The sequence below is a fragment of the Sciurus carolinensis genome, chromosome 16 (assembly GCF_902686445.1).
Source record: "Sciurus carolinensis chromosome 16, mSciCar1.2, whole genome shotgun sequence".
Lineage (NCBI taxonomy): Eukaryota > Metazoa > Chordata > Mammalia > Rodentia > Sciuridae > Sciurus > Sciurus carolinensis.
In genome coordinates this window covers 43,191,208-43,205,447 of record NC_062228.1, presented here as the reverse complement: position 1 = coordinate 43,205,447, position 14,240 = coordinate 43,191,208, and the positions used below count along the sequence as shown (strand labels likewise).

General features: G+C 55.9%; 1 protein-coding gene across 1 annotated transcript; it reads left to right on the top strand.

Annotated features, from left to right (window-relative positions):
- Positions 1-1,519: 1,519 nt before the first annotated feature.
- On the top strand, positions 1,520-13,766 carry Atp4a (ATPase H+/K+ transporting subunit alpha). The gene is made up of 22 exons (XM_047527426.1): positions 1,520-1,531; positions 1,619-1,759; positions 1,869-1,928; positions 2,246-2,449; positions 3,453-3,566; positions 3,775-4,027; positions 4,294-4,562; positions 5,132-5,330; positions 5,666-5,775; positions 5,857-5,991; positions 6,465-6,657; positions 7,562-7,737; positions 8,746-8,882; positions 8,964-9,114; positions 9,207-9,375; positions 9,466-9,620; positions 10,732-10,855; positions 11,184-11,329; positions 12,578-12,711; positions 13,111-13,212; positions 13,303-13,394; positions 13,573-13,766. Exons 1-22 carry the CDS (start codon positions 1,520-1,522, stop codon positions 13,599-13,601), a joined length of 3,105 nt encoding a protein of 1,034 aa, XP_047383382.1. The 3' UTR covers positions 13,602-13,766.
- The last annotated feature ends 474 nt before the right edge of the window (positions 13,767-14,240 follow it).

The following is a 14,240-nucleotide window of genomic DNA, read 5'->3' as shown; positions in this document are numbered from 1 at the left end:
CGCTTGCCTAGCACAGGTGAGGCACTGGGTTCGATCCTCAGCACCACATGTAAATAAATAAAGTGAAAACATTTTAAAAGGCTCAGATCTTGCAGGAATGATTGTGGATTTGACTCTGAGCAAGAAGGGAAGCCTTTAAGGGTTGTAAGCAGAGGAGGGACACCAGTTGCTTTACACACATGGCTCAGGGATGAAGCTCAGTGCACCAACGGTGTCACCGCAGTGGTAGTTGGGGACTGCACCCCGTGCTGTCCCTCTCTTGGGGTTTTCTGTAGCAGGCTGGGCAAGAGCAGAGGGGTGGGTGTGGGGAGGAACTCAGGTTGCCCAACAGCTTCGACTTTCCCAGGTGACCTGCTCCACATGAGAAGGACATCACCAAGGCAATTATCTAATCAGGTCCACTTTCACTGGCCCCAGGGACATGCCCACCCCCTGGGCAACAGCATGGCCATACCAAGGACCCTAGCATTCTACCAGTCCAGCCCCTCACTGCTGCCCCCAGAGGTCCCTGCCTGGGGTATTGGACTTCCTGGTACCTGGCACAGGGCACGGAACACCAAGTTTGGGCCAGGATGCTTGGACACATCCTCTCCCTCTTTCTCACGTTGGTTCCTCCATCTGGCAGGGTGGGGTGGGGACAGGGGGATGGGTAAGCTCTGATGGCTGTAGCTGGTTGTGTAGAGTCTCTGAGACCCTCTTTGAACCTCTCCAAGGCTCAGTTTACTCCTCTGTACAATGGAATGATTGAGTTCCTTCACAGGGGTTTGTTGTGACAACCTGTGAGATCACATGTGAGAAACCTAGCACATTCTTGGGGCTACTGGTGTGATGTTTGGTGTCTTTGATTAGTAGTACCATGTAAGAATCAGACTCCAGGGTCAAAACTGGGCTGGAATCCTTAGGCATGCCAACCTTACATGAGATCCTTACCTGTCTAGGCCTCGGTTTCCTCATCTGTACAGTGAGCTCATGAGAGAACAGAACTTTACAGGGCTGTTGTGAGAAGCTAAGGAGACCATTTGAGTGAAACACACAGGGCAGGGCCAGCCCATGACAAGTCCTCAGTAAACGACAGCCATCACAGACTATTATGGGCATCCTTCCTGCTGGTGACTGGGCCTACAAAGGGACATTCTGCACCTGACCTACCTGGTTCTGAGTCCTGACTTTATCGTGTCCTCACTTGGGGACTGTGGGCAAGTGGCTTGACCCCTCTGTGACTCAGTTCCCCCATCTGTGAAGGGAGTGGGAAGGTTACGAAAGCCAGCAGCACCGTACCTGCCACACGTCACCACGTGTTTGTTCTTTTTATTGTCCTTGCTGTGGTGTTGCTGGTGGTTCCTGATCTGTGTGCAGGCTGTACTGGGATTTGGGCAGGTTGGGGCAGCTGGGTAGGAAATGCCTGGAGGTCACCCCAAGGAGCCCTTCGGCCGGCTGGGCCCCACCCCTCCCTCCCTGGGTATATCAGAGCTGGGCAGCCCCGGCTCTGCCAAGGCCAAGCAGCAGAGCTCTCTGCACCATGGGGAAGGCAGTGAGTGGGTCCTGGGCTGGGGGCCTGGGGGTGGGCGCAGAGTCCCGGTGGCATCTGATGCCTCCCTTGTCCCACCTCATCTCCTAGAAGAATTACGAGCTCTACTCTGTGGAGCTGGACTCTGGCCCTGGTGGGGACATGACTGCCAAGATGAGCAAGAAGAAGGCAGGCGGTGGGGGAGGCAAGAGGAAAGAGAAACTGGAGAACATGAAGAAGGAGATGGAGATCGTGAGCTGCGGGCCGGGCTGCAGGGCTGGGGCGGGGGCTGGGGACAGGCGGTGGTCAGGGTGGGAGCTGGCTGGAGCCGGCAGCAAGCGCCCTGTCCCCTACCTCACAGAATGACCATCAGCTGTCTGTGGTAGAGCTGGAACAGAAATACAAGACCAGTGCCACCAAGGTGAGCTGGGGCTGAGGAGGAGCGGGCACAGCAGGGCAAGCGGGGGAGAGAGGAGGGAGGAGAGCAAAGCATTTGGGGGCTAAGCTCAGAGAGGGACAGAGAGACAGACAGGTAGGGGCAGAGACAGGCAGAGAGACAGGGAGAGAGACAACGGGAAGAAAGATGGGAAGGGAGACAGGAAGATGGGGGCATGGGGGGGAGAGAGAGAAACAAGACAGAGAGATGGGGGAGAGGGAAGCGGGGAAGGAGACAGGCAGAGGGCTGCGTGGTGACAGGAAGGCCCTGTGACCTCCAGAACCCCACCCCTCTGTTCCCAGGGCCTGTCTGCAAGCCTGGCAGCTGAGCTGCTGCTGAGGGATGGGCCCAATGCCCTGAGGCCACCGCGGGGCACACCCGAGTATGTCAAGTTTGCCCGGCAGCTGGCAGGAGGTCTGCAGTGCCTCATGTGGGTGGCTGCTGCCATCTGCCTCATTGCCTTTGCCATCCAGGCCAGTGAGGGCGACCTCACCACCGATGACAATGTGAGCGGTGGGCCCTGCAGGCCAGCCACAGGATACAGGGACCGGCGGGACAGAGGACAGAGAGTCTGGAACTCAGGACAAAAGGAACATAGGATGGGAATTCAGACATAGAGATGCAGTCCTGAGACATGGATCCTGAGGGATGCAATTACACCCAAGAGCACAGGTCACAGGGACACTGGGGAGGAGTCTTAGGAAGACTCAACTTGGTGGGATATAAAGACATGCAAACGCAATATGTATGACTGGGACATGGGAAACAGAGGACAGACTAAGGCCACAGGGCACAGGGGACATTAGGACTCCCTATGGGACACCAGGGACATAAGGGACATAAGACATAGGATACAGCACATGGAGAGATATCAGACACTAGACATAGAAGCAGATAGAGAGGAAATGGAGATGCAGGACAGAGGGACATTGGATATATGACAGGGTCAGGATGTGGGGACTCGGACAATTATGACATTGGGCAGAGGTATGAAAAGTCATAGGACAGGTGACGTGGAACAGGGACTAAGAGGACACAACCACATGGGTATGGGGACATGAGGACACAGGAACTAGTGGGCACAGGAGATACAGAGGGTGGCATGCAGATTACAGAAAACAGATGCAGGAGGAGATAGCTCCAGACCTCCCCTAGGGCCTCAGCCACCACCATAAAAGACTTGGGAGACACAGGAAAAGGGAACACATCTGACCAAGGAGCATACTGACATGGGGCCCAAACCACAGGAAATAGGACCGTGGGAGACCCAGAATTCAGGAGCCAAAGGGCGGAGGGCATGAGAGACTGAACACGTAGGACAGGTGGATGTGCATGTGCAGAACCTGCTGGTGGGTCTCAGCCCACAGGGAGCAGTGCGTGAGGTTTCCTAATACAGGGGGATCCACAGAGGTGACCCTGAGAATTCCGGGGGACCAGGGGGTGGGCGTGGTCTCGGCAGGGAGCTTCTAACCCCTAACACGTAGCCCCAGCCCCCTACTCCTCCTGCAGCTCTACCTGGCCATTGCCCTCATTGCTGTGGTCGTGGTCACTGGCTGCTTCGGCTACTATCAGGAGTTCAAGAGCACCAACATCATCGCCAGCTTCAAGAACCTTGTGCCCCAGGTGGGTCCCCAGGCCTGGTCTCTTCAGATTCCAGAGGCTCCAAACCCACCCAGGCAGGCTCCTGGCATGTCTCTGTGGCCTCTTCTATCAGGCCCACCCTGCCCTCAACTGTGACCTCCACATCTCCCCTACGGCCTCAGCTGCCCCATCTTTCACCTCCCCACATCCCTTTGCTCTCAGCAACCTCAGCCCCACCCCTGCCCCACAGCAAGCCACTGTGATCCGAGATGGGGACAAGTTCCAGATCAACGCGGATCAGCTTGTGGTGGGTGACCTGGTGGAGATGAAAGGTGGGGACCGTGTGCCAGCTGACATCCGCATCCTGGCAGCCCAGGGCTGCAAGGTGGACAACTCTTCACTCACCGGAGAGTCTGAGCCTCAGACCCGCTCGCCTGAGTGCACACACGAGAGCCCACTGGAGACCCGCAACATTGCCTTCTTCTCTACCATGTGCCTTGAGGGTCTGTGAAGCCCCTTTCCCACCTGTTCAGTAGCCACACGGCCCCCATGCTTCCCATGACAGCTCCCGCTGGCTCTTCAGCTATGTTTTGTGACATATGCCTTCCACCCTGCGTGACTGCCACCTTTCCAGGGCACGTGACTCTATCACCTGCTATACCTACCCTCTTCCCGTCACACACTGTCTCTGTTGCCTCCCGACTGTCCCATCTTCAGGGCACATGCCACTGCTGCCCACCCCACCTGAGCCCCTCCCGGTCCCCTGCAGGCACAGCGCAGGGCCTGGTGGTGAACACAGGGGATCGCACCATCATTGGGCGCATCGCATCGCTGGCCTCGGGAGTGGAAAATGAGAAGACGCCCATCGCCATTGAGATCGAGCACTTTGTGGACATCATCGCAGGCCTAGCCATCCTCTTCGGTGCCACGTTTTTTGTGGTGGCCATGTGCATAGGCTACACCTTCCTGCGGGCCATGGTCTTCTTCATGGCCATTGTGGTAGCCTATGTGCCTGAGGGACTGCTGGCTACTGTCACAGTGAGTGAGGAGACGAGAGGGGGTGCAGGAAGCAGAGAGTCTGCCCATCTGTTTATTCATCCAGGCTTCTACCCTCCACCCTCCTATCTGTCCTTCTGCCCATTCACCTCCCCATCCACCCTCCACCTTCCGATGGCCCATTCATTCACCTACTTCAGGCCATGTTCTGGGCCACGTATGAGGGCTCAGAGATGGACAGAGTCCTTGACCAGAGGAGGCCGAGGTCCCCTGTTGGCAGCTGCCCTGTAACCAGGCCTTATGCAGTCAGCATTTTGGGGGGCCCATGTTCTCATTTTGATTGTGCTCATAGTAGGACATGTGGAATCTCAGTTGGGACAGCTCAGAGTGTATCTGGTTAGACTAGGAAAAGCATCCCAAGGAGGAAGCACAGACAGGACAACAGAAAGGAGGCAAAAGCTTGGTTTTTGTTTTGTTTTGTGTTTGGTAGAAGCATATTGTGCTTGAAGTGCTGTGGCTGGTGTGAAGAATTCCCCAGTGCTGTGAGTGGAGGAAAATGGGACTGGAAGCGGGATTTGTCCTGGTGCCTGAGTGTCTCACCTCTCCCCCAGGTCTGCCTGTCCCTGACAGCCAAACGGCTGGCCAGTAAGAACTGTGTAGTCAAAAACCTGGAAGCAGTGGAGACCCTGGGCTCTACATCAGTGATCTGCTCTGACAAGACCGGGACCCTCACTCAGAACCGCATGACTGTGTCTCATCTGTGGTTTGACAACCACATCCATACAGCTGACACCACGGAAGATCAGTCAGGTGTGAAGGTGGGAGGGGACAAGTACTGGGACAGGATCCAGTGGATGGTGGAGACCTGAAGGGAGCCTGGGAAGGCCTTGTCTTCATGGGAAGGGGCGGGCACTGTGTCCCAGTGGGGGACTCAGCTCCTGGTTTGTGAAGAGGTGCTATGTCTGGTCTTACAGAAAACTGGATATTGACTCTAGAGGGAAGGCTCTGTTCTGGGGTATGAGGAAGGAGTTTGGTCCCACCCAGGCCTGGGGAGGGGACTCCAACCTGAACGCAGGGGGAGGTGCTCGGTTCTGGTCTGGGAGATCCGCTCCCTCGCGCGGCCAGCCCGGGCGTCTGGTCTTCAGGACAGACGTTCGACCAGTCCTCGGAGACGTGGCGGGCGTTGTGCCGGGTGCTCACGCTGTGCAACCGCGCGGCCTTCAAGTCCGGCCAGGATGCGGTGCCTGTGCCCAAGGTGAGATCCTGGGGGACTCCGGGCCATGCTGGGAGCTTGGTGAAGCCAGGTTCGATCCTGACAGTCGGTTCCCGCTCCCAGCGCATAGTGATCGGAGACGCGTCGGAGACTGCGCTGCTCAAGTTCTCGGAGCTGACGCTGGGCAATGCCATGGGCTACCGCGACCGTTTCCCCAAAGTCTGTGAGATCCCCTTCAACTCCACCAACAAGTTCCAGGTGTGCAGCCTGAGCGACCGGCCCCGCCCACGGCCCCGCCCCGCCCACTTCAGGCCCCACCCACAATTAGGGCGGGCCTACGCCGCGCTCTGTACCACAGTTCTCCCTCGTCCAGGCGGCCGGTCGTCCTGCCCACAGCCCCGACCCACCTGAGGTTAGGTCCCACCTACGTCTAAGCCCCTCGCTGGTCCCTCGCAGCCGGGAGATCCCCTCTGCGAGCGAATCTTGGCCATCAGGGGCGTAGCAAGCCATCGAATCCCGTTTCCAGCCCAACTCTCCTAACTGCCCATTCTTGTGCCCAGGACCCTAAGCTCTGTGCCTAGCCCTTCCTGCCCCTCAGCCCTACCTAAGACCGCCCAGCACGCCAGCCCTTCACCCTCTCCCGAAGACCCTTGAGATCACGCTCGGTGCCCTCAGCTCCGCCCCGCTCCTCCGTGGTCTCGCCCACAGCTCCGCCCCTTCCCCGCCCACAGCTGTCCATCCACACGCTGGAGGACCCGCGTGACCCACGGCACTTGCTGGTGATGAAGGGCGCCCCCGAGCGCGTGCTGGAACGCTGCAGCTCCATCCTCATCAAGGGCCAGGAGCTGCCCCTGGACGAGCAATGGCGGGAGGCTTTCCAGACTGCCTACCTCAGCCTGGGAGGCCTGGGCGAACGCGTGCTCGGTGAGACTCGCCCGGGGCTGGTCACCGACTGTGCGAGGAGTAGCGAGACAGACACCGCGCAGCCGTCCCGGTCCAGCCTTCCCGGTCCAGCACCGACCCTGCCCTTTCTCATCTGATCTGCCCCAGTGCACATATTCACCTTTGACCCCTGTCTAGCCTCAATTCCTAACCCAACCCCTCCACTCTGGTCCTCACCCTGACCATTCCCCTCCGTGCCTAAACCGTGACCCCTTGATTTTTTTCCCAACTCTTGCCCCGACATCCACTTTTCAGTTTCTCCTCTTGACCCTTTGACCTTCCCCAGGCCTTGCTTCAACTGGAGACCTAATTCCCAAATCCTTGTCCTGACCTTCAACCTCCTTCAGTTTTTGTCTTGATCCCTTACACTTCCCTAACCCCTGCCTTGACTCTGGAAGGTACAGACCTGTGGTCCAATTCTGCACCCCACCCCCTCGCTTTATTTGCTGTGTGACCTCTGGCAAGAAATCTTCCCTCTTGTCAGGCCTGGTGGTGAATGCCTATAATCCCAGTGGCTTGGGAGGCTGAGGCAGGATTGCAAGTTCAAAGTCAGCCTCAGCAACTTAGTAGACCTTGTCTCAAAATAAAATGAAAAAAAAAAAAAAAAAAAAAAAAAAGGTGGGGAGACTGGTGGGGATGTGGCTCAGTGGTTAGGCTCTCCTGTGTTCAACCACTGGTACAAAAAGATTTCCCTCTCCAACCTCAGTTTCCTCATCTGCAAAATGGGAATGTACCTCACAAAGTGGTTACAGGAATGGATTCAGATAACATGCTGGGCGTCCACAGGTGCTTGGTGAGAGGTGCCTGATTATTTTGCTCATCTCCTGGCCTTGCTTGAGTAGGGTCTGCCAAGGACTCCTCTTTTACCTCCCTATTTTCTGGTTAGGTTTCTGCCAACTGTACTTGAATGAGAAGGACTACCCACCTGGTTATGCCTTTGATGTGGAGGCCATGAACTTTCCAAGTAGTGGCCTCTGTTTTGCGGGACTTGTATCCATGATTGACCCACCCCGGGCCACTGTTCCTGATGCTGTACTCAAGTGCCGTACAGCGGGCATCCGGGTAAGCCATCGGGGAGAGGACCGGGCAGTGGTGAGGACAGAGGGTAGCAGTATTTGGGAATGAGGAAACCCAGTGGCAGAACCAACCTGAAACTGGCTTGAATCCAATATATTGGTTCATGATGCTGAAGAATTCCAGGGAATGTAGCTTCAGGTATAGCTGAATCCAGGTGCTCAGTGTCATTAGGAATTTACCTTTCTTCATGTCTCAGCTCTATTTTTGTCTCTGTTGGCTTTATTCTCAAGAAGTTGCTCAATTTGGGTGGGTAAAGATGACAACCTGCCCCTTCACCTCCAGCAGCTTTAACTTAACAGCTCACTTCTGTCCTGCCAGATGGGGTCACATGTTCATTCCCAAACCAGTCATTGTGCTGGAGGATAGCATACCTGCCCAATCTTGGGCAGGAACCTCACTTTAACCAATGGCCTAGGGGACAGAGATGGTTCCTCAATGACAAATCTAGGGTGGAAGAGCCACTGCTGAGCAAATCATGCCCAAACCCTTCCTCAGGTCTCTAAGGCCCTATGAGCTCTGGGCCTTGCTCCCTCTCTGGGCTCATTCCTTAGCCCCCCACCCCACACCCTGTTGGCACCTGTTGTGTTCTCTCTGCTGCTTCTCCTACAGCTCAGGCACATTCTCACCTCAGGGCTTTGGCTATACCCTCTTCCAGGAATGCTCTTACAGATTTCCCTCACCTCCTTCTGGTCTCTGCTCAGTGGGGACTTCCCTGGGCACAATTAGCCTGAGTCACCACTTCCTTCACTGAGTTTATTTTCCTCCCTCCTTCTAACATGCCATGTAATTTATTTGTTTATTTTGTCTACTTACTGTCTCCCCCACTAGAATGTCACTTCCACAAAATACAGGCATATTTGACTGTTTTGTCCAGAAACCTAGCAGGTGGTCACACTCGGTTGAATAAATGAGTGTATCAGCAGATGCCTACTAGGGAGGACAGGGAGACTGGGTTGATCTAAAGGTGTCAAGGGTCTGCTGGTCCCCACGCAGGTGATCATGGTGACAGGTGACCACCCCATCACAGCGAAGGCCATTGCAGCCAGTGTGGGCATCATCTCGGAAGGCAGCGAGACAGTCGAGGACATTGCTGCCCGCCTCCGTGTGCCCGTGGACCAGGTTAATAGGAAGTAAGTCCCCCTCTGTCCTCCCCGTGGTTCTCCCACACCTCATCCAGACCGAGGCCCTGCTGAGAGCCACCCCCACCTCAGGGACGCCCGCGCCTGCGTGATCAATGGCATGCAGCTGAAGGACATGGACCCGTCAGAGCTGGTCGAGGCACTGCGCACACACCCCGAGATGGTGTTTGCTCGCACCAGTCCCCAGCAGAAGCTGGTGATTGTGGAGAGCTGCCAGAGGCTGGTGAGGCCCTGCCGAGGAGGCTGGGAGACCGCTGGGCTGACCCTGGGCGGCGTCACGCTGACACTCCACCCACCCGTACCCGCTGCTTGCAGGGCGCAATCGTGGCTGTGACAGGCGATGGTGTGAACGACTCCCCAGCCCTGAAGAAGGCAGACATCGGCGTAGCCATGGGCATTGCTGGCTCAGATGCTGCTAAAAATGCAGCCGACATGATCCTGCTGGATGACAACTTTGCCTCCATTGTGACGGGCGTGGAGCAGGGTCCGGGCCAGGCTAGGGAAGGGGCAGGCTGTGCAGGCACAGGTGGCAGTGGGCTGCCAGGAGGCTGAGGTGCCCGCTCTGCCCCCACAGGCCGACTGATCTTCGACAATCTGAAAAAGTCCATTGCCTACACGCTGACCAAGAACATCCCGGAACTGACCCCCTACCTCATTTACATCACCGTCAGCGTGCCGCTGCCCCTCGGGTGCATCACCATCCTTTTCATAGAACTCTGCACCGACATTGTGAGCCCACAGTCCCAACGCCCCCACCCTACCCATGGTGCTGCCCACGGGTGGACAGGACGAGCCACGGCCACCACATATACTCTTGGACACAGAGTGATGGACAAGACATAGGCACACATCAACAAAGGCCAGGAGTGGACATGCGGGTGGGCAGGCCTGGTCAGACACACAGGTGGACACTCGAGTAGGCAGGTGTGGACAGACCACGGACACAGGGGACTCATGGAAACTCAGACAGAGATGTTAACAGACACACGTATCTGGCTAAACATGGATCACAGGCAGACATCTCTAATGGACAAACAGACCCTCTCAGATACACCAGCCACAGATACAACCCCAAATGCAGCCAGGTACACAACCCTGTTGACATGTTTATTAGTTCAGTGCTCACTCTGGCCCTGCCCATGGCAATTTACTTAATGTTGTCCTCATGACCACCCTGTGCCATGGGTTTTATTGTTCCCATTTGACTGATGAGCTCATTAAGGCATAGACCTGGGTTGCCCCAGGTCACACAGCTAGTAGGTGGCACATCTGGATATGAGTCCAGGCAGGCAGGTGCCCCAGCCTGTGCACTTGATCAGAACACTTTGCTGCAACTGTGTCACGGACAGTTGTTGTTGGTGGTGTCATGGGGGGCACAGGGGCACTGAGAAACTGACAAAGAGGCATGGGGATGGGGACAGGGACACAGGAAAGCAGAGACATGGTTACAGGGAAAGAGGCTAGAGACAAAGAAACAGACTAAGGGATAGGAAGTGAGAAAAAACTATGAGGAAACAGAGCACCCCGACTGGATGACCCCAGAGACCAGAGTCCCAAAATAGACAGAGGGAGAAAAAGGAGATGAGGGAGGAGGGGAGAGTAGGGGAGGAGGAGAGAACGAAGGTGATCACAGGATCAAAGCAGACATTCTAATGGAGATGGACCCCAGGAACACGTGGTCAACATGCCAGACCTCCCATGGGGGCCAGCTGGACCCAGAATGTCCAAGCAGGTTCTGCCTCCTAACCTCAGTCCTGTTCTTGCCAAGGGGCTGACTCTAGAGGATAGGGGACAGGAGCCCAGGCAAGTCCTCAGCCCTGTTTCTTCTGCTCCTGGTTAGTTCCCATCTGTGTCCCTGGCATATGAGAAGGCGGAGAGCGACATCATGCACCTGCGACCACGGAACCCAAAGCGAGACCGACTGGTCAACGAGCCCCTGGCTGCCTACTCCTACTTCCAGATCGGTGAGTGCCTGTGGGGCCAGGAGAGGCCTCCCTGACTTGCTCTGGATCCCAGTTTTGTTTTCTCTCTGTTCCTGTCTCCTTCTCTGGTCTCTGCTGTCTTGGGTTCTCTGGGAGTGTTTTCCTTTTTCTCTCTGTGCCTTGATTTCTTGTGCGCCTAACCATCTCTCTTGGGGTCCTTGTCTCTTCCTGTGTCCCTGTCTCTGACTCCATGTCTGTTTCTGTCTCTGTGTCACTGGCTCTCTGTGTGTTCTGGACCTTCTTTGCATAACCTGTGTCCCTGTTTCCATCTTTGTCCCTGCCCCTCCTTGTCTCCTTGCCTCTCTTCCAGGTGCCATCCAGTCGTTTGCTGGCTTCGCTGACTACTTCACAGCCATGGCCCAGGAGGGCTGGTTCCCTCTGCTGTGTGTGGGGCTGCGGCCACAGTGGGAGGACCACCACCTCCAGGACCTGCAGGACAGCTATGGCCAGGAGTGGGTGAGCCCCTTTCCCACCCGTCCCATCACTCCCTTCTTCCCAGTGCCACCTACCTTCTGTGGTCCATACTCACTGCTGCACACAGAACTGAGCTCAGCCAGAGCACCCCAGGCACCCAGACTCTCTGCCAATTCCGGGGGAAGGGGCCTTTCCCAATCCATCTCTGCCCCACCCCCTGCTCCTGACGCCCACAGCTGCTCCTGACGCCCTTCCCTGACAGTAGCACGGCATCGTAGGTGTGGAAGTTCTTTCCTGTTACTGCCCTTGCAGTGTCCCTCACATGGAGTACTGGTATGTGTAGCCCATTCAACGAAGGTTTGGAGCACAGCGAGGCTGGATGTGGTTACCAGATGTGTTTAGTTTGATCTAAAGAATAACAGAATCCAGGTCAGGATAGTTCCCTTAATTATTTACTGTCATGGTTAAGAATGCAGATCTTGGAGCCAGACTGCCTGGATTCATGATCTGGCACTGCTCCCACAAGCTGTGTGACCCTGGGCAAGTTGCTTCACCTTTCTGTCTCAGCTTTCTAACCCATAAACTGGGGATAATACTGATGTCTGCCTCAGTGGCCTTCAGTTGTTACTGGAACAGCTGGCAGCAGTACTGCCTGAGAAATGCAAATGTGGGGTCAGGAACTCTGGAGGTGGGGCCCGGAAGTCTGTTTTAAGCAGCCCTTCCCAGAGTCTGATGCATCCTGCATCTGAGAACCAGTCATCTACCTCCTGCACAGGGTTCCTGGGAGGATGGAATGAAGTAACACACAGGGAACACTGACTCCCTACACAATTAGCTGCTATTAAAATTAGCTGTGCTGGGGAAGGGGACTGCATGGTGGCTGCGTTGTCAGTGGGCATGTGCCCTCGGTTCCCCAGAGGCCCACCTGGCCCACTTCCCTCATTTTGCCATCTGCCTGCCCCTGGAGTCACGGGACTTTGCAAATCCTGCCTCAGGATTCCAATTTCCTTTTGCCAGACCCCTTCTTTTGGGTGCCAGGGAAATCCCACTTCTCTGTTCGTTGTGAAGCAATCTAGCCTGGCCTACTGTCTGCCCAGGCAGAGTTGTCCAAGCCCTGCTAGACTCTGGGTCCTCCAAACCTCGCAGATGCTGCACCTTTCCCTTCCCCAAGTCCAGTCCCTGATGTAAGGGGAAAGGAGCATTTAGGGGTTCATGGCCCAGGACCTTGGTGCCCAGCGGCCAGCAGAGGCTCTGTCTGGATTCAGGCTACTTTTGTCTCCTGGTCCACAGACATTCGGACAGCGCCTGTACCAGCAGTACACCTGCTACACTGTGTTCTTCATCAGCATTGAGATGTGCCAGATCGCTGATGTCCTCATCCGCAAGACGCGCCGCCTCTCTGCTTTTCAGCAGGGCTTTTTCAGGTGTCCTGGCTGAGCCCAGCCCTGCCCACCCTGCCCACCCTGCCCTCCCATCCCTGGTCACAACTCCCATCACACCCGGATGAGGGCCCACTATAGCACCAAACACCGCACCAGATGTGGTGTGTCAGACACTCACACACCCAAGCCTTCCTTATCAGCCCTCAGTTGCTTTCACGTGCCTCTCAACTGGCCCTTCCATGTTTCCTTAAGGGCTGATGCCGACAGGGCAGCGCCCACTGCTGGAGAGGCGTGGGCTGCGCCAGTGCTCCAAGTGTAGGACATCCCAGTTGCCTCTGACCATTGACCTGCTTTGACCCAGCACCCTGATTTCCATCTGGTCCCTAACTCTTCATCCCAAGCCTGCCCATCTGAGCCTGTTCCATCCTGCCCCGCCTGCAGGAACAAGATCCTGGTGATTGCCATTGTGTTCCAGGTCTGCATTGGTTGCTTCCTATGCTACTGCCCGGGAATGCCCAACATCTTCAACTTCATGCCCATTCGGTATGAATGAGGGGTAGTGAGGTGTGAGCAGAGGGATGGGGACACAGAGCTTGGGATAGCCTTCACCTTGCCATCTTGCCTGTGCTTCAGGTTTCAGTGGTGGCTGGTCCCCATGCCCTTCGGTCTCCTCATCTTCATCTATGATGAGATTCGGAAACTTGGAGTTCGCTGTTGCCCAGGGAGTGAGTGTGGAACTGGGGGGCGGAGGCAGGGGCTGAAACATTCTTGGAGGTGCTGCCCTGACCTTTGATCTTCAACATCTGGTCTCCAAGCCCTCCGTATCAAACTCCGTTTCATAACCTCTGAGGCCCTCTGACAGGCACCCCCAGCACTGAGACTCCTTTCTCCCTCTCTCCCCAGGCTGGTGGGACCAGGAACTCTACTATTAGAGGGCGGGCTGCCTTCAGGCTGTCCCTGCATCCAGAACAGGCACATGAGGATGGGGCTCCTGGGACCTTCTGGAAGGCCACCAAAACATCTGTGTAATCAAGAGTCCCGGCCCCACTTGTGTTTGCTTCTAAGCACATGGCACCCCAACTTTGGAGAGGCTTTATTCACTGATATTCCCCTCCTCCTGGGGAAGCAATCCCTAGGTGTGGTCCTCTGAGGTGGTGGCGGGGCTTTGATATGGAGCTGGCTGCTCCTGGTGAGGTGTGTTTGTCCTTGGAATTCCAGGCTGGGCAGGAGGGCTGCCTGGGACTCTATGTTAAAAACATAGTCATATTATGTTTAACAGTAATAAAACAATCCCACACTGGCTGTGCTTTTAATTGGTGCCAAGTGCTGTCTTAAGTGTTTTTCATCCGTGCCACTGACCTTTCACAGTCCTACTGCACGGGAACTGATCCGGGCTGCAGTATCTCCAGGGCCTAGACCACAGCCTGGCACATAGTACGCACTCAATAAACCTCCCCTGGAGGCCAGGGGTGGGGTATCTCAGTGGTACAGTGCTTGCCTAACATGTACCAGGCCCTGAGTTCAATTACCAGCACCACAAAACAAAAAACACAGAAACCAAAAGACGCCCC